At 35.1% G+C, this 20,621-nt stretch overlaps 1 protein-coding gene across 3 annotated transcripts in view; it reads right to left on the bottom strand.

The window, feature by feature from the left end:
• Nucleotides 1-9,204: 9,204 nt before the first annotated feature.
• LOC117781471 (rap1 GTPase-activating protein 1-like) overlaps nucleotides 9,205-20,621 on the bottom strand; it is a 115,643-nt gene continuing 104,226 nt past the window's right edge. For all 3 annotated transcript variants that reach the window (XM_034618233.1, XM_034618235.1, XM_034618234.1), the window contains 3 exons: nucleotides 12,130-13,869; nucleotides 10,567-11,109; nucleotides 9,205-9,813 (listed from right to left, as the gene is read on the bottom strand). In XM_034618233.1, coding sequence (XP_034474124.1) covers nucleotides 9,658-9,813; nucleotides 10,567-11,109; nucleotides 12,130-13,869 — 2,439 coding nt within the window. In that variant the 3' untranslated portion in view covers nucleotides 9,205-9,657. The remainder of the gene's footprint in view (nucleotides 9,814-10,566; nucleotides 11,110-12,129; nucleotides 13,870-20,621) is intronic.

The raw sequence follows: 20,621 nt of genomic DNA, 5'->3' as shown, positions 1-20,621 counted from the left end.
TACACTGTTACACTGTTAACTGTTATACATTGTGCTTTTTTTTGCCATGCTGCACACGTTGCGTTTGGCGCTCTCTCAAAAGCTCACGAGTGCTTCCTCTCGCCGTCCCGCTCGCTACCTCTCTCTCACTCGCGTTCGCTCTCAGCTGTTTTGTTTTTGTTTGCAAAAGCTGCTGTTGTGATAAAAGAGCACACGTTCACTCTCTCTCCCTCACCTTGCTCTCTTTTACTGGCTTTCTCTTACAAGCTAAATAAACATGCGAAACTACTTAAAAAGAGGGAAGAGAGCGAGAGAGAAAGAGAGGGATTGTTGATAATAGTTTTTGCATAGTTTTTCACAGTTGGGAAGTTGACAACGACAAGTGACCCAAAGTAGGCGTGGCACGCCGGCAGAGTGACGCCGACAGCGACGCTGGCAGAGCCGCTGGCTAATCAGCGACAAAAATGGGCAAGAATCAAATAAAAATTGCCAATTTGATTTGTTTGTTTGTTAGATGTTATTTTTATTTTAGTTGTGCGAGTGTGTGTGTGTGTGTGTGTGTGCGAGTGTGTGTGTGTGTGTGAGTGTGTGCCTTAATTTGAATTTGAATTACAGTTGCAGCCAAGAATTTTTATATATGATTTTAATTTAATGTGCGAAGTACGTGAGCAAATAGCGTCAAATAACTTGACGGACGGACAGTCAGACGGACGGAATTTAGGAACGCGCGTATGTGACGGCATATTATTTAATTATTTTATTTATTTATTTATTTAACGCCAAGTAAGAGCATTTCACCAAAGTTAGTTTTATAAATTTAAATTATAATAATTTTGGGAATATTTATTTGACTTAAAAGCATATTACATTTTAAGCTAGAACTGTAAGTTTAAAAACAAATTCAAAAAAAGCTAAATTCAATTTTAATAAGTCTTGGAATATCTTTAATAACTGATTCAAAATTTGTTGCATGATATACATAACGATTTAGTTTCTCAGTAAACAAGCATTATATCTTTTGGTTTAAATAATACACGTCAATATATGGATATGAAAAGTGACGATATGTGAAAAATGTGCACGGAAAATGCCTGACCCAAATTTTTGAATTGATTGACAAGGTGAAAATGAAAACAAAGTGTGCGTAGAAAGGAAGGAAAACTTTTATCGACAAACAAAAGAACTAATGCCCTTGCAAAACTATGTTATGTAGAATTTCAAAACATATATGCTCATACATAAATTCAATTTTCAACCGCTCGTTATCATGGCAAAGTAGTTCGATTTTGCTCTAAGAAATATTGCATAAATATTGTTTTCTACTGTCAAAAATTTATTTTTCATTTACATTTTTTTTTACATTTAAATTTAAGCGCGTACATAAACGTGTTTCTCAGTCATTCACGCTTCCTTCAAGGCGTTACATAATTCATGACAAAATTGCAATACCCGCTGCCAGTGTATAATAAAAAGTATCTCATGGATACGCGTCATGTGTGCAACACACAACACAATGGGACAAATGTTGCACGGCTTTTAAGCTGCCAGCTGTTGTTGCTGATTGATTGTTGTCCTCAAGGTCGTCAAACGGACAAACGAACACAAAAGATATGCAAATCCATTGAGAGCTCCTGTTGTTGTTTTTCTTTTATGTTTAACCCTAAAAATGTGTGACCCCTCTCAACTGACCTTCCATGTAGAGAGAGGAAAAAAAAGATACACATAAAATTTCCTGAATTATGGCACAAAACAATTTCATTGCATATTTATTTGATCATAAAATACAACAACAACAATTAGACAGACATTCCAAAAGGTTAAGAGGGAAGGAGTATGGGGAGGGTGTTGGGGGTTTAAGATCAACTAAATAAATTTCTCAATTGTTTATTTTTTCCCAAACAAATCAGCGAACATTAAAAACAGCAGAGCGCCCACAAAATATTCCCCGAATAACATTAACATCCGGTGAGGAGGGTCACGTGGGGAGGGGAGAGTGGAGAGGGAAGAGAGTGGTTGAGGGGAGACAATACAAATATTCTTTGAAATATTCACAGGTGTTGTAAAATTGTATCTCAAGCATGTTACAAAAGATACTTATAATCAAAGCAACTATTTACTCGCACACTTGAAAATAAAGCATGGAAATATCGGAGAATTATTGAATCGGGTTATTTTAATGAACTTCTATAGATGGAAAATGAAAACAGCAAAATTAAATATATCATTTCACAAGCGTTTAGTCTGGAGATATTTGAAAAAAGGCATTAAGACTTAACAGAATCAAAGTTTTAGCTATTATAACTTTCAAAAAACATTTGATAATTTTAAATATAGTATAATAAATCCAAAATTAATTTTTCAAATATCATATCTACGTTTTATTTCACTTCTCACACTTAAACAAAATTTTAATAATTGCACTAAGGGTAAATTCTGAAGATCTTTTAGCAAGTACACTATAACTTAACAGAATTACAGTATTATTTCTTACTTTCATAAATAATATAACAATAACAATTCTCAAAATGTCAAATTTTTTTCTTCATCTTCTGAAATGCCATAAAATCATTACTAGTTATTGAAAAATAAATAGAAACCGGCAAGAAAAAATCGATACTTTGATGTAAACACTTATCTTTATCGATAATCCTCAAATTTTTTTCGATTTATCTTACCATTATTCTTATAAAAAAAATTAAGATTTCATCAGATTTCATTTCACAGATTGATTTTTTTTCACAGATGTGTATCTGTTTTCTAAGAACTCCTAAATTATCTCCTTAAAATTATTATCTTATCTATACTTAACAAAAAAATGCATGATAGAATTCTATAAATATTTCACGTCTTCTCAGGAGTTTTTCTTATATTATTTTAGCTACTTTTATTTTAAAATTCAAGTAAATTTTCGTTTTATGATCATTCCCTAAATCCCTATCGTTTTGTCTATAATGTCTTTGTTTCTCTTACTTGTCAAACACACAAATGACATCTGTTTTCCTCTCCTCTAATACTTTCCAGTCACATAACTCAACCAAATTTCTATAAACTATGAACAATTTTGCTTAGTATAGTCATTTTTGTAATTTTAAACTTTGTATAAGTAATAATAATAGTATTTACGAATTATTTACAAACGTGTTGTATTTCCATTGTATATTATAATAGAGTATTATATATCATGCGGTGGTGAGAATTCAGTGGCGCAACCACAGTCATATCGCTATATTTTGAAACGACCCAGAAAAAATCGCAAATATTTAAAAATAGAACTGATATGATTTACATAAAAAACATTTGCAGGTGGCTTGATAATTTTGGATTTAATGAAGTCAAATATATCAGTGGGTGGTGCCTTATACATAGGGTAAGTAGTGACATTCTTATGTTAAATAATAAAATTCACAAGGCACTTAACAACTGTGGAAATGAAGAGTAATGAACATTCTACGTGATATCCACTAAAAGAAGCATTAATAAAAAACTTTTTCCGAAAGGGGTAGCATAAGAGAAGGAGCGAGGGAAATTGGTTGTAACGGGGTAACGGGAGGCACAACGACTAGACTTTTAAGAGAGCCCGCATTTTGTGGCGCGTGTCGAAAATGCAAAATGCGAAATAAAATGCAGCCAATCGAACGAGAATTATAACATTTTTATATATACCTTATGATTTATTTATAAAACCCGCCGATGATGACGTTTCCCTTTTTCGAGAGAAAGGATGAGAATCGAACACGCGCGCGAAAAATAAAAATTATAAGAGAGGCAAGAGAAAATATGCGAAAATAGAAAAACAAAAACATGCACGAGTTTTCTAGTTTAGGCAAGCTCGACTATGAAATGCCCAGTACATTCATTTAATGACATAATTTTTTTATTTAATCTCTAATCCTCATGAAAATTTCAGAATACATAGATGACATGGCACTATATTTTTCTACAAAATATTTCGTCTTTACCGCTAAAAAAATGTTTAATTTATTAATGAGATTTATTAATAGGACCCACTGAAAGGTGAAAAGCTAGAGTTCAGGAAGGGGTGGTTGACAGTCGGGTAGGCGAGGGGGTAGGGGAATATACCTACATATATGAAGCACCTGTCACTGGTTAGAGACGAAGTAGTTCTTCTCATTTTCTTGCATGTAATTAAACTGAAAATTATACCCCCTCCGATTTTATACACTTGAAATATGTGTGGTTGCCCCTACACCCCACCAGACCCGGTTCTAACACAGCACCACACGGTGGTTCGGTGGAAATTCGTTCCGTATGCGGTAATGAGCCGTGGGTGGTGCAAAAAGCGGTGCGAGGTGGTGTGAAATGTGTGAGGTGTGTTGTATTTCGCCCCCATAAAATAATTTGGCTGTTGTTTTGTCTGTGTCGACGACTGTCGAGTGGTTAGATGGTTTTAGGTGGCTTCTGTGGGTGAAAATAACAGACGCCAGCACTGGAGACGCATAAAACAAACCGGAGACAAGCTAATGGCCACGTTATGTGAGTACAGAAGGCATATGGCACATTAACGGAGATATACGAGCAGCGGCAGCGGTTTCGACTTCGTATGCTCCATTAAATGTGCCCACCTGATGCACATGTTTCGATGATTTGTCACACTGTGCACCGGGGAATATGCTCAATTAAAACAACATATTCTGTTTATCAAGAGATATGCTAATTGTTTATTTGTCTAACTTCAATTGAGAGTCCCTTAATTGTAGATTGGTAGAATAGATTGTTTCTTGAAATGTATTTCCTGTTCCTATATTATCAGTCATCAGTCTGTGATTCTTTAGAACTCCTTCTACTAAAACTTAACATTATTTTATTCCTAAAGTATCTTAAAGTTACATTCTATTAAAAATATATCGAGTTGATGAAGATTCGTTCATTAACTAAAAAATATATATTGAATCTATATTGGAAATTTTATTTTTTTTTAAATTTTAAGTGACGCTTTTTTAAATACTTCAAGCAGTAAATCTTAACTGATTTCTTTGAGGAATATCACATTTATCTTTATTTTGAATCACATTTGGTTAATCAATTATTTTTTCTTCACTGTCAATTTTATTCAATCTAATAGTTTTTAGAATAATCTTTCACTAATCACAAGTCGTTTATTAATATGATTGTTATAATTCTCTAATAAGATTTTATTACTTATTATTTTCAAAAATAATTGTTCAATTAATTCTAGATCATTTTTATTTAATAGTCTTCCGTTTCTCCACTTTTCTCACACACGCTTCGTATGAATCTTCTCACATTGTAGAAAATCTTCGTAGAATCCGGATCTAAGCACGCTTTGTTATCTGTTCGAAAATTCGTTCACCTCCAGTGCGCATTGCAACTACATCCCCTCACACTCCCCCTCCCGCATTCTCGACCCCTCTCACACACCCACCCTTAAAGAGATAAGACCTGGCTTCATCTCCAACTGTTGATTAGTCAAGTATACGTAACGATAACCTCTTGCCCCTTGCCACGCTTCAACCGCACCCCCGTCCCCTCTGCTTGCTCATGTGTAAACCCCACCCACCCAAACAACAACAACTGCTGAGCTTCTTCGCATACTTAATATTAATTGGCATTTTATTGTTGTCCAAGCGACAGTAAACAATAACAACAAGAGCAGCGACTGCGGCAGAGGAAGCGACAGCAGGCGCTGCCGGCAACGATTACGGCATCTGAAGGTGGGAGGCTTACGCTCTCATTTATGCTTACACACTCTCTCTCTCTCTCTCTCTCTCTTTCTCGCTCTGGCTAACGTTAAGCCGAAGCTCAGCTTGTAATCTAAGCTGAGAGAGCGAAAGAGAGTTGATCAACAACGGCTAAGTGCGCTCTCTTCTGTTTAGTGGTTGCTGCTGTGAATGTTGTTGTTGCTGCTGCCTGCTTATGTTATTCAATAATTTGTTTGCGGTCTACATTTTTAATTCATTTGCTTACGCATACGCATACTCACACACACATACATATATAATTTAATGTACACTCAGTCACAATTATATGCTTATTTGTCACTTTAATAAAATAAAATGCCATTAATTACCTTTTGGTGGTTGACGCTTGTAGTGAGAGGGAGAACAGAGCAGAGCACAGAGAGAGAGAGGATTAAGCAAAGCTTTGCAGCTTAGCTTTTGTTGTGGCCGCAGCTGCTGCTGCTGAGGCCGGTGCGCTTGCTGGTAGCTCTGATAGACACAACTTAAGAGAGCGAGAGTCAATGCTCTGCTCTGTTATGAAGTAATAACGATGAAAAAATTGTCTCACTCACTTTCTGCTGCTGTTGGTATTTTAATGAGAATAGTTTTTATGTTTTACGTGCACAGCAGCCGCCGCCAAAAAAACACAAACAAATACAATTGCAAATGCAAGCAAAGTCACACACACACACACACTCGAGCGCACAGATTTTTTGTGGTTATATTTTGTTTTTATTTTTATTTTGGCCAATTTCGCGTATTCGTTTGACTTGATTTGTATTTTATATATATTTTATTATTGTGAGATTTGTTTTCGAGCGATAGCGAATGCTTTATTATGCTGTTGTTGCTGTTGTTCTTCTGAGCGCACCTTTTTTGCAGCACCTCCGACTAAGCGCCTTAAAAACAATAACAATTCTCAAATTCAACAAAAAAAAAGCAACACGCGACGACGACGACGGCGACGACGATGACGATACGTCCGTCCACAGCAAAAGTCTCTTGCGTTTTGAGAGCTTGAAAGTAAATGCAAAGCAAAACAGGCAGCGCACAGTTGTCGACAGCCAGAGTGCAGACTCGAAAATACCCTGTAAGTTGCTAAACACTAAGAAACTTAATGTTGGGAGAACTGTTTAAATTATTTATCAAAAACAATGTTGACTGCACACTTTTATAATGAAATGTTTAAAGATACTAAATGGTACTGAAAGTTAAAAAGTAAAAAACAAAGTTTAACATAGATGTCTTTCAAAACAACCAAATTGTGTCAGCCTTAAAATATAAAATATTAATTGCAACGTATTTTACGAGATTTCTTATTTAATTAAAAAATAACATTAAATGTAAATGAATCCATTTTAACATTTAGCATATCAATCAAAGCAGTCTCTTCTAACAGTTCTTAACTTTGTATCGACACAATATACCCTTTGTAGTGATTGCTTTGTATGCCAAATAGAGACAGAGAGAGCATGCGCAGAGCGCAACAGTTGCAGAGAGAGCAACAGAACGCTAACAGAGCGTTGATTTTGGTTTGCATCAAATTTAATGTTAATGAATTCAAATATGCTAATCTAAGTTGATTGTTTTAAAACAGAATAAACAAATTTCAAATGTTGTTTAGAAAAATAAACAAAACTGAATATTAAACACTTCGAGAAGTGTGACCAGCGCTGGCAAGCAGAAAAATGAGCGAAAGCTCGCTGTTATGCAGAGCTGGTCACCCTAATTCACAAAGCTCTTAGGCTAAGTGCTGCCAATCGTTTATGTTAGGCGCGTATTTTAAAATGAGTTGAGAATTTAAGCTGGTAACAAGCTTATAACTAAAGATTTTTATATGTTAAATAAAAAGATCAAAATTATTATTATATTTCTGGAATCGATTTAACACGAATTTTGTCGTCTCGCATTATGAATGAAAGGTTCTGTGAGATGTGAGCTATTATTTAATTTTCTATCGATACATTTTTCTGAAAATAATTTTTTCTTTCAGTCATAAGGGGCTGCTAGGTCATAAGTTTGACCAACTTCAAACTGTCGTAACTTTATCAAAACTAAGAGATTTTCAAACGGAATGTTGTTTTGATCATGGTTTGGCCTTTAAATTCATTCTGCATTCAAATTTTATTTAATTCGTAAAAAAAATTATTTTTTTCCAAATCTCGATTTTGATGCTAAGGGTCCCCACTTTGGAATTTTGAAAATTGAAAATTTTAAATCTCAAGGTTTCACTTTTAATTAACTCCTCATGGCGTTATTAGTATAAAACAAAACTTTAAACTTGATTCCGAGACCTTTCATTTTTTTGTAAAAAATCATGTCAAATTGAACAAATATTTTGACTTGTAAAATTGCAATTTGCAATTTCTGACCAACTTTAAACTCTCATAACTCTGTCAAAACTCAACCGATTTACAAGTGGAATGTCATTTTGATCATAGTTTGGCCTCTTAATTCATTCTACATTAAAATTTTAAATAATTTTGTGAAAAAACTATTTTCACTGAATCTTGACTTAGATTTTAATGCAAAGACTTTCTTTTGATAAAAAAAAATTTGAAAAGCGATCATTTAAAATGTCAGGTTTGACAAAGCTTTGCACTCTCTTAGTATGGCTCAAATTTTAGATCGGTTAAAGATGATAAGCTGAAAACAATTTTACATCCAGAGATAATCAAATTTTCCATCAAAAGAAAAAACGCAAATAGTTTTTTTTGTTTACATTCCATATATTTTGCATATGTATATTTATATTTGTTGTTTGTTTTTCTTTTGTATAATTTACACAATAAAAATTATAGATGCTTCTTAACAAAAACAACAATTTGTGGTACTTATGGTAGAATTCATAGATTAATATTTTTCTTGCATAATTTCGAGTCGATAACTTGATAAGAACTCTCTTTGATTTGCATTTATTTTAAATTAAATATCGATAAATTTTGCAGTTTTTCGATTTCTGCTAATTTTCTGTTAAAGAGTTGTTTATTGCGATTAATCGGATAGATCGATAGATCGAGATGTTAAATTAAAAAATATGTACAATGAGTCAGCAGATTTAAGATGCTTCGTCGTCTGCTCTCAACTTAAATAATTAACATAGTTATATTAGAAATATTTAAAGCAACTTAAACTTAATGTTAAGAGTTGGTTGATTTGTTGGTTTGCTGTTAATTCTGTTATCGATTGCTGCTAAAAACTATCGAGTGGTTTTTAACTGTAAAACACATACATACATAATACACATATATATGATGATATTGTAATTTATCTCATTTCTTTTGTAATATTTTATTTTTTGTTAATTGTTATTGGTTATAAATTGCTGATGAGGTTTTTGTGATGAAAATGAGAGTCACAGAATTGCCAGGTGCGACTGCAAAATTGTTTGTAACTTTGCTACAAATCGTGATTGATTGAATGATTGATTGATAATATAATCGTGGAATAACATTTTATTTATCTTTAACTTTAAACCTGTAACTTGAACTGTGATGCTTTGCTAATCGATAGCTTGCTCTGTCTCTCTCTCTGCTTCATGCTTTACCACTCTGTGTCTCTTTCTTTCTACTTATGTTAAGGATTAGTCCTGGGGGGATATTTTTAGCATTGCGTTAAATATGTTTAAAGACTTAGATTCTAAATATTTGGTGTAACTTTTTGAGTTTTGTGTTCTGTGTTGATTCATGTTTAGTTTGTAACTGTTATACATATACGCATCGTTAGACTACTAACTGTACTAACTGTTATAATAATTCCGATCTTTTCTTTTCCGATCTTTTCTTTACGTTTTGTTGATCTCTGCGAGTTCTACTAAATATAATACAGTTTTTTTTCTTCAACTTCTCCTTCAAAAAAACAACGACAACTCGACGCTTCCAAAGTGTTATACACGGCACAGTGGTAACTTATTCTCTTTCTTGCTGCTTCCCCTTTCGTCCGTCTCCATTCTCCTTTCTGCCTGCCAGGCGTTAGACGCTTAGATGGGCGATATGGAAGTCGGCGCCGCAGCCGTATCCGGCATATATTCCCTGAGAAGATCGCGCAGTCGCAGAATCTCACGTCCAGCGGCGGCCAAATCGCCCTGTAGCGACATTTCTCTCTCTCTTAGTCGCTTAATGTCGCGTTGGCAGGTCTGTAACAAAAAATAGGACAATAAGTTGGAAGTTCTTTATAGAATATATACAAGAATTACAAAAACAAAGACAAATATACTTAGAATACATTTTAATGTAACCAAAATAAGGAGAGAAAATATTTATTTTATTTTTCGCATCTTATTGGTCACAATTTTTATTTTCGGAAGCATAATTATTTGATTCTATTAATTTCTATTTCTATTAATTGTTTCTAATAATTTCCAATCAAATCGAAACAAAATATTAAGTGTTTTTTTGATAGTTGTAAAAGCTCTTTGGAAACTTAAACAAAATACTAATAAGAAGTTGGCAATAATGTCTCATATTTTAAATTGCGATATTTCAAAATATAAGACTGCAAATATTTAATTTTAAATTTTCCTAAATTCTTCCATTAAAATTTTTAAAATCTCATTTTAGACCATATATTTAATTTTTCGAGATTTGTATTTTCTAATTGCAATAAAATATTTTCATTTAGAATTAACCTAATTCTGCTTTTATGATTCTCTTCCTTAATTTTTGATCCTAATTATATTTTTCTCCATTTTTATTTTTTATTTACAATAATAAAAATTAGATTTTTCTCATTTTGCAGTACTTTTTCTTATTGTAGTTTCTATATTACATTATTTAGAATATGTTTTTTAAAATTGTGTATTCATGCCTAACTTTCTCATGAAATTTTGGTATTCTTGATAATATTTGTCAACATTTTTATAGTAAGTTTTTTCTCTCTCTGTACTTACCACATTCTGTCGCAAGAGATCGAGCTTGTCGCACTTGAGTCGTGTGACTTCCTGGCGCAGATTCTCAATCATCATGATGGTCTCATTGCTCGGCGAACTGCCCATCATTGTGCTCTGTACTCCCTCGAGGCACAGAGAGCAGGCTTTTGTTGTTGCCTCCGCGGAACTCATGCTCTCCAGTCCCGTATCGCTGTCAATGTAGGCGGCGCCGCCGTCCAGATGTCCCATCATCGGATCCAGATCCACACTGTTTAAGCTGGAGTCGTCACTTGTCTCGGACATGGTGGCCACAGCCACGCCCACAATGCCACCATTCTGGGCTGCACTCACGGCTGCTGATGCCACGCCTCCAACTCCAACTCCGGCTCCCACTCCGCCAACGTTTTGTTGTGTCGTGTTGTTGTGTCCACCAATGTTGTTGTTGTTGTTGTTGTTGGTATTGTTGTTGTTTGCCGGTCGGGATGTGATGTCCGGCGATGAGGAGGTGGATTCATTCGAGGACTTGGACTTCGAGGACGACTTGGAGGCCGTGCGACTGCAACTCTGCAATGGGAAAATATATAAAATAAATTTAGTTACAATTTGTTTCTATGTAAAATAAATATTTCTTTATTTATTTTATTAATAATGTTCAGATTTAATTTTATTTTTTAATAATTATTATTTTTTTATAATTAAATTTATTTAAATTTATTTTTTACTTATTTAATTAATTTTATTTTGCACCATTACTCTGTTAATTTATTCTATTATTCAATTATTCATATATGTTATTTATTTATAATTTATGCAAAAATAATTGTTATGTTAATTAATTCTTACATTACTTAAATTAATGTTTACTTATTTCAATTAAATATAATAAATATTTTCTTCAATTGCGTGTTTATTTAACAATTGTTTTTGAGGTATTTCATTATTTTCTTTGTATATATTTTATTTTAATTGAATTTATTAGTTATAAATATTTAAATATAATAATTAATTTCATTATCTCTTTACTTTACTACTTAATTCGTTTTTGATTTAGTGATTGGTTTAGTAATTGAAACATTCAATAATATTTGTGATAATTAATAAAATCAATTTCATAGTGATTTATTTCTTTGTTATTAATAATATATTTGAATTTTACTCAATTATTTTAAATGTGTTGATCGTTTTTTTTTTATATTAAATTCTATCTTATTTAAATTTGAACCTATTAATTTTATTTTATTTGTTTTAATTGCGTACGTTAAAAGTTTAGTATTTCTTTATTTATTTATAAATTAGTTTGTTTCTTGTAATTGATTATTTAGTTGGGAAAAACGAAATAATTTTTATATATTTCAATTTATGCAATTGTTTATTTAATATTAATTAATTTCATTTAACAGTTCATTATTTTCCCACCTGTTATTAAATATTTTTAAATTTTATATTTGCTTATTAAATATTTATTTTTAATTTAGTTATTTTATAATTATTATATAATTTATATTTGTTTAACTAATTAATTTTTATATTTTCGAATTATGTTTATTATTTGAGTTGATGATAGATTCTTCCGGCTGTACTTACATTGAGATTGGGGGTCTGTGGGTTCTCGAGTTGCAACTCCTTCTTGGCGTTGAGTGTGCCCAGCTTTGTGTTGACACTGAGCTTGTCCGGATGCGCACCGTTGCCCGTGTCGACGCTTTGGGATCGAACCCGCATGATCAGTGCCTTTTTGACGGTGTCTATGAAGCGGGTTCCCGCATTGCCCCCGCCTCCGCCGCCGCCGCCACTCTCCGACTTGGGTGTGTCGGGGGTGGGGCTGCCCGCCAACGTCTGGGAGAGATCGGCGCCAAGAAAATCGCGCGTTTTCTCCTTCAGCTCCTCGACGAGATTCTGGAGCAGAGAGGTGCGAGTGCGCAGCTCCAGCTTGGCGAACTTCTCGGCCTTGTAGCAGGCATTCTCCGCATTGATCAGCTTGGTGAGCAGGAACTCCTTGAACTCCTGACCCTTGCGGAAGACCGCCGGACTGGGCAGCGTGGGACCAAAGAAGGGCACATCATCCCGTGCGGTCACACTGACCTTGTAGCGGGTGTGGGGAGTGTTCGGCTCCAGGGGCTGTACCACAATGAAGGCGTGCAGAAAGTGGCTGGCTATCATGTCCGGCGAGAAGGGTGTATTCGTCTCCTGGAACACAATGGCCACAATGTCATTGCCAATGTGTCGCTTGCGCTGCAGCTGCTGTGGATCGCCCTCCGTGTGTGGCAGCAATGTGGACACATGGAACATTATCTCACGCTCCTTGAACACCTCATAGACAGCCGTATCCCCAGTGTGTCCATTCTGTATATCCAATCCGCCCCTGTAGCCCTTGTGCTCCTTCAAACGTATGCGCTGGCCGAGCACATCGAGAAACTCCTCAAATGCCGGCGATGTCTGTTGATTGCCAAAGAGCTCCTCCTCGGTGGTCTGACCGTATCTCTGATACAGCACACCAAACTTGAAGTGGGAGACGAGCACATGCTCATCATACACACTGATCAATTGCGATGCCTTGGGACACAGCACGGGCATAAAGTTATCCACCTGAATCTGTTCGTTCAACAGTCGCACCATTTTCGCCGGACTCGGCGTTGCTCCCAAACAGGAGACGGGAATCTGCTCATGCATTGTTCCCGTACGCAGACGCAACAGGATTCGCATGTGCTCCTGATTCGCCACATTCTCCGTTTTGATCGAAATGAGCACCGGGCCCAACTGATCGTCATGGCCAACGAGATTGGAGTGCTCCCGGGCCGCATAGAAGCGTCTATAGCACTTGGCCGTGTCATCTGTCTCGAATTTGGCCATCCAAGTGGTCTGTGGCAACTGCGGATTGCCGCGTGCATCAAAGGTGCACTCGTGCTCGGTGCCATCGAGCCAATAGCCACCATGAATGGGCAACAGGATCATCGGATATGGCGACGGCTTGGACAGGGCATCCTCGAGCAAACGCTGCGAGGCGGGAATCGCGGAGACAATCGATGAGTTCGATGACATTGACGATTGCGACTGATAGTGGTGGCCATTCGATAACAATTGTCCGCCCGTTGCACTCACCACACCGCTCAGTTGCGGTGATGCTGGCGTCGAACTCGATGCGGATCCCGAAACTGAGCTGCTCGAGTGATTCATCGAGTGACGCAATGTGGCTCGTGATCCCGAATGTTGTAGTCCTCCTCCTACTCCTCCTGCTCCTCCCACTCCTGTTCCATTGTGACCCGCATCGTGTGGTGAATGCGGTTGTGGCACACGCTCCTCACCTCCGCCATTGCTGCCACGATGATTCTGCAAGAGACAGAGAGAGAAATTGAAAAAATTAATATCACCTGACAGTTATAGAGCAAAGTGTGATCAACTGTGAGAGACCCATACATCACAAATTTTATTTTTTATAGTCCAATAAATATTATTTACTGATTTTCACCAAAAAGTCTTAAAAAAAATCTTAGATTTTAATCGCAATAATAATTTAAAAAAAAATTTTTTTTTTTTAATAATAGAATACTAAACATTTTTTTTGTAGATTTTAATAATACAACCCTTACATAACAGTTTTTACTTACTAAACTCTAATAAATATTATTTGCTGATTTTCATCAAGTTGTCTTGAAAAAATCCTTATATTTAGATTTAAATACAAACTAAATTAAGTTTCAATTTTTCTTTTAAGCCTTGGTCCAAAACATATTATTTGTTGATTTTTATATAATAACCCTTACATTGCAGTTTTTATTAATTATAATCTAATAAATATTATTTGTTGTTTACTTTCAAAAAAATCATATAAAAATCCTCTTTATTCGAAATAACAAAATCTTCTAAATTTATAAATCGATCTTTATGAAATTTTCAGTATGCATTGAGACTACAATAATTATCAAGTGTGCCAAAATTCAAGTCTCCAGCATTGGAATTGCGTTATTTCTTTGTTTTTTTTTTTCAGGAACCTACATTCCAAATTGCCACAAACTTAAAAGCCCTTTGTACGCTTTGAATATTGGGTCTACACGTAACTAGCTTTCTGTGTGGGATTAGCTTATGTCATGTAGCAGTCGACTGCATTATAATTTCATGCAATTATCGTGCTCCCCTCCACTACACTCCCCTATACTCCTGCCCCTCTAGGGACACCGCTCCCTCCGTTTGAGGCATGATTGGATAATAGCAGGCCAAGTTTGGAGGCTGCCTTGCAATTTTGTTGGCTCACAACAAATATGAGAGCATGTGGGCGAGATTTGTGGCTGAATTTAGACCCAGAAGGGAGAGGAAGAGGGAAAGGGAAAGGAAGAGGCAGAGAGAGAGGAACTCTAGCAAAGGGATATTTTTTTTGATTGCATTAAACCAACATGTTGCAACATTTATGTAGATTTAACATGAGCGCGAACAGAAACAGAAATACGTAGAAATAGCGTAACACCAAGGAGGGAGAGAAAGCGAGACAGAGAGACCAAAAGAGAGACAGAGGTGGAGACTTAATTTTTCTTTTATCATTAAGCCAACATTTTGATTTGACATGACTGCAAACAGAAACAGAGAAAGATACACAAGAATAAAAAGTCCTGGCGCCAGTTTTAGCTTTTGTCTAGTCGCAGTTACTCCCTAAAAAGAGAGAGAAAGAGGGATAGGAGCGACAGAAACAGAGACAGTCCCTTCCCGCACTCTGTTCACATATTAAAAAGTTCTTTTATTTCCTTAGTATTTCATTTTCCATTTGTCTGTTTGGCCAGCTTGCAACTTGCTGGCTTGCAGCCAAATGTGGCACGTAACGCGAAACTGGGAACACAAAAAGGTTACACTGGGTTGTTGGGGGGGTTAACTTTTTATTCTTTTCGGGTTCATCGATAGTTCGTGCCTTGATTTAATAGTCTGCTAGCTGCCAATTGCAACTGCTGTTAAGTAATGTGAACTAAGGATGTGAAAAGAAAATAATGGATAGGAAAACCTAAAAAAAGGAAAAAAAAATTAGCCCAGCTTCTAAAGATCTTGAAAGACTTGATACAGCTAGAAACAAGAGTTATAAGATGCAAGATTTAAAAGAAAAACTAATAGTTATTTTGGGAAAAAGAAACAATTAATAAAAAGATCTTAAAATTCAGAAATCGGCACTTAAAAAATTGCGATTAAGAACTGAATAAATTCTCCAATTAATAGATAGATTACTTTTAGAAAGACCCAAGATCTTAGCTATTTTTAAGAAAAGACCGAACTATTCTCAGTTTATAAATTTAATTTATTCCTTCTTTAAGTCAGGGCAAAAAAAAAGGTGAAAGAAGATTTTAAAAGTTGAAATCTGAATTGTCACATTTTTGAAAGCTACAAGGCCAAACCAGTATTCATTATAATTATAATCAAAGTATTCAAAACTGAGCAATAGCACTCAAAACTGAAGGTCAGCCCTTCAATAGTTTGTTTGTGAATCAATTTGAATTTTATTGGTGCAAACGAACTTTTGAATTGAGTGCAATTTAAATGCAGTTTAGTGCACAATTTGTGGCTCACTAATGAGTTGCATTGTGAATGCATTCAAAATAGCATTCACATTGAAACGAATGCACTCAATTTAAATAAAATGTGTCTAAATTTATGCAAATGTTGCAATGTAAAATACGAAATAGAAATTCATGTAACAATTGTGGGGAATTAATAAATTTGTGGTAACCCGAGACGTGTCAAGGGTGGGCAATAAGAGGGGGGTTGGGGGGTGTAGGGGTCAGGGGTAGTACTGTTTAAACGGGAATTGGTCTTGCTGGTTCGTCACACGCTTAGTTGGCTTCATTTGTTGGTGTCTTTATTCCCAGTTTTATTTTCATTCCCATTCCAAGTAGATAAACAGATGGATAAACAGTTTTGCGACTATTTGTCTGGGTTTGGCTATTTAAACAGGGAGGGCGAAGGGTCGGAGGGAAGTATGACTCATAAAATGAGCAAAACTTAATTTTCTTTTATCAGTGTTGTCTTTTTTTTGGGGAAGTAAGGGAAAACTCATGCTTAATTGAACGAAGGGAATGTGTCAAGATATGTCGAGAGTTTAATTTGAAGAGATTTATTTGACAGGGAGGGGGAAGCTGGCAGCAGGGAAGGGAAGTGTCTAATTAAAAACGCATTGCTCCACAAAAAATATACCTAATTGAAGAAGAAGAGCTAGACCCAAGAGTATTAAGAACAAGCAAAAGAAATTCTAAAAAATATAAAAATATCTAACAAATTATGAGTACTCATGGAAAGCATAACGAATACAAGTGAATACTAGTGAATAAAACGAAAACTACAACAAAGACAAATGATGATCTCTCAATGAACATGATAATGATGATCATTATAAATAATGTTGTGGTTTTTTTTCTACAACTTTATGGCGTTTGTGCCGATTCTCTGATTCTCTAGAACTTAAGAGGATTACATGGAAGGCGAGAAAAGTGTTACGAGCTCAAAGAATGACAATGTGACGCTGACTTTAGGCCATATGGCTTGTTTCGAGGTTACTGGGCTAGAGGGGGGACTATGGGCACAAAAGGGAGGCAGGGAGAGCGTTGCCAGACAGGCAACAACCCCTTGAGAAACGAGACTCACATCGAACACAGGCCATCAAATCTGAAGACGATTTTGCATAAAAGTCGAAGGGCATGTTGATGTTGCTTCTCCCCCCCCCACTCTGTTTCCACCCCTGCCCCAGTTCTTGCCACATGTGTTGCAAATCCTGTGAGTGAGACGCCAACGTCAACAACAAAAGTTGTTTGCGTTGTTGTTGTTGTTGTTGTTGTTGCTTCAAGTGCAGGGCCTCGTCATTAAAAATGTGCATTTTGCATTTTGATTTCTTTTTTTCTGACTTTTTTTTTGCTGCGGGGGCGTTGAAATCTTTAGCTGCCACAAAATGAAAACAAAGTATAATAGCAGAGGCAGACAGCTAAAGGTGGAGAGGGGGAAGAAAGTGCCTGGAGAGGGGAGGGGTAGATTGGGGGCTGAGAACAAGGCACAATGCACAGGAAGCTGTTTTGTTATTTTGTCTGAGTGCAAAGTTTGACAGTCCGCAGTGCTTGTCAAACTTGTGAGAGCACAGGAAGTTGGGTTTTGAATATTTTTGTCATAATGCCAAGAATTTGTGGAAAAAAAAATATAAGGAATATTAGTTAAGGAATTTAACAAAAGGATTGAATCCAATAAATTAAACTAGCAATTTTTTAATTAGATAAAATATTTACATTCCAACAAATGCACAGTTAGGCGGTTAGTGACTCTCAAACCACTTGATAGTTACTCTCAAATGTTGCGTGTGTTTCATAACTTATGCAACGCACATTTCGCCCCAGCAACTTGAAAGTGTGGCACACAAAAAATAAAAAAAAAAGAAGAAAAATAAAAAGAGTTGCAAGTAACTCAAATGATTGATAGACGTTGGGTTAAAGGAGGGAGGGAAGCGAGAAACGGGGCACGACGCACGTGCAAAGTGGCAACTTCAAGTTACAAACTCAAACTCAAAACTCAAACTCTTGGCCAAAGACAGAGTTTGTCGCTATAAGCCGAATTCAACCCACACTTCCCCCTTGACATGATTTATGTTTTGCGCCTGTGACAAACACGTTGTTGTTATTGTTGTTGTCTCTACTGAAGCACAAAATGATAAAAAATACTTATATATTTTTTTGATTTGTATTTGTAACTTGTAAAGATATTTTAAATCAAAGTCGCATAAATCAAGCTGGCTGGCAAATAAATCAAACTGTCAGTGCAGCTCAAACTGCATAAATAGTAAGAAACTTGGGTGCATTACAAAATGATAAATGCATTTTATATGCAAGCAATATCGCCAGAGATCTGTCACAGTGTTGAAAAAGAAATATAAATATTTTAAAATATACCACAATATTTGATGAATTTTATTTAGATATTTCTCTTTATAAAATATCTGAAAAAAAAAATAATTGGCTTGTATTTATTAACACTGAATTTTAACTAGCATAAATGGTACAGTTACTCACAGTGTTGCCATCTAAGAAGAATATCTTATTTTCCATTATTTTAGAAATCTTTTCACAGAACTTTAAATCTTTTCTATTAAGAAAACTTTGACTTTGATAGAATAAATGATTAAGTTCTTGTTTTTACCAATACTGTTAACTTTTACAGTATAGCCAACGATGCAGAATATTTAGTAAATTAAACATAGAACGCTGAATAAAATATATGTGTTTTTGTAGTTAGAAAATTTTCTTAATTATTTTTAATTTATGGGTTTTTTGTAACTGCCGTTGCACGTGAGTTGATTACCAAAAAAAAAAAAAAAGCCCAAGTTAAAAACGCTTTCACAAAGTCAATTAACACACATATTTACATATAGTTATGTATGTGTCTGTACTATATGTGTACTTATATAGGGTTTTATGCTCAGTTACAGTTCTTATCGTCTTCATTCTCGCAGCTCATTAAAAGATTGGCTATAAAACTAGCCCAGAAATCAGTTGAAGCATTCGAAATTCCAAGAAAAATATTTTATATGGTTTTTGTTTCTCAAGTGCAATGAGAGTGCGCTCAATCCAACAGAGTAGTGGAAAAACCAGCGGAAAATGGCAGTCAATAAAAGCTGACAGTATATACAGTTTGACATGCATTGCTCGTTTATTATTTTTTACAAAAATACGCCACTTAAGGCAACTTGTCTCGGTTGTTGTTGCTGTTTTTATTGTGTGCGACAATTTTATTAGCCAAAAAAAGCGAAAGGCACCAAATATGGAAAACAACAATAACTTAATTGAAATAAAAAAAAAAATGTCAAGTTGCCGAATTAAATGTTAAGTTATGCAAGTTGCTGATTGATTTTCAAATGCTATAATTACTTAATAAACATTTTGTTGTGCTGCTCGCTAAAAATAGCTGCTGTTTGAAAATAATATTTAAATTTTGAAATTGTTGCAACTTTGGTCTTAATTGCCACTGCAACAATGCGTTGCATGTCACAACTTTGACCCAATTTGTGCGCAATGAACCTCAACACAAAAATTTGCATAATTAAGAGGGTCTTCATCTTTATACCTGTCTTACTCTTTCACTCTGCTTTGCTCTCTTTCTTCATTTTTTTCCACTTCGTGTGTAGCATAAAATTAGTTGCAATCATTTGATTAAAAGAAAGAAAGACTGAAATAATAAAGTTAAAGTACTCTCACGCCCACGGGCAAGCACTAAAAAAGAAGAAGAAAATGAAGTAAGAAAAAAATTAAAACCAGAAGCGGAACCCTCAACCCTGAACCGAACCACACCGAAGCGAACCGAACCGAACCCAGGTTGACTTGACACGTCATCTTTTTCTTTGTCATGCTTCTCTGCGCTGTTAAACTCTGGGAAGCAACTGCCTCTCAAACTGTGCCACAGTGGTTAACACATGCTCTAAAATTGTTTCAAAATTCAGCACTTGCAATTTAAAAAGTTTTGAGATAACAAAATGCTAGATATTGGAAAACATTTAAAAATTGTATACAATAATTTCTAAACAATAGCTACTTTATTTATAATAAAAAAATGAATTTTTTTATAAGACTAGTATATTATTGATAAGAATTTTAAAATAATATTTTCATTAAATTCACTTTGTTCAATGTAGATGAGAATGATTTATAAAAATCTAAATTCAATTTTATAGTTATGTTTCTTTTATTTAAGAAAAAAATGCTAGGCTTCTAAAGGATTTTTTTTTAAAACTTGTTTTCTATATTATTTAAAAAAAAAGGCCATAAATCAGTTGCTAAAAAACGTTTTAATGGTGCAATCTGTTTTCTTTAAGTTATATAAGCACTTTTAATTGACATAGGCATTTAAAATACTTGCACCACTGTGCCTTATTTATTTAACTGTCGTCGGACTTATTTCAATGACTCTTGGCCCTTTTTTTTCTTATTTTATTAGGCTGCCTGCGCATGTGCATTGAAGCTGCGCCGTCCGTGTTTCCACTTGGCTGCACAAACCGTAGGGCGACTTTTAGCTTTGACTCCGTGTTGCAAGTAGCGCGTTGCAAGCGACTTTGAGGTGGCAAGGCGGCAGTCGTTGTT

Source organism: Drosophila innubila (genome assembly GCF_004354385.1).
Source record: "Drosophila innubila isolate TH190305 chromosome 2L unlocalized genomic scaffold, UK_Dinn_1.0 4_B_2L, whole genome shotgun sequence".
Taxonomy (NCBI): domain Eukaryota; kingdom Metazoa; phylum Arthropoda; class Insecta; order Diptera; family Drosophilidae; genus Drosophila; species Drosophila innubila.
This window is presented reverse-complemented; position numbering and strand designations above follow the sequence as displayed.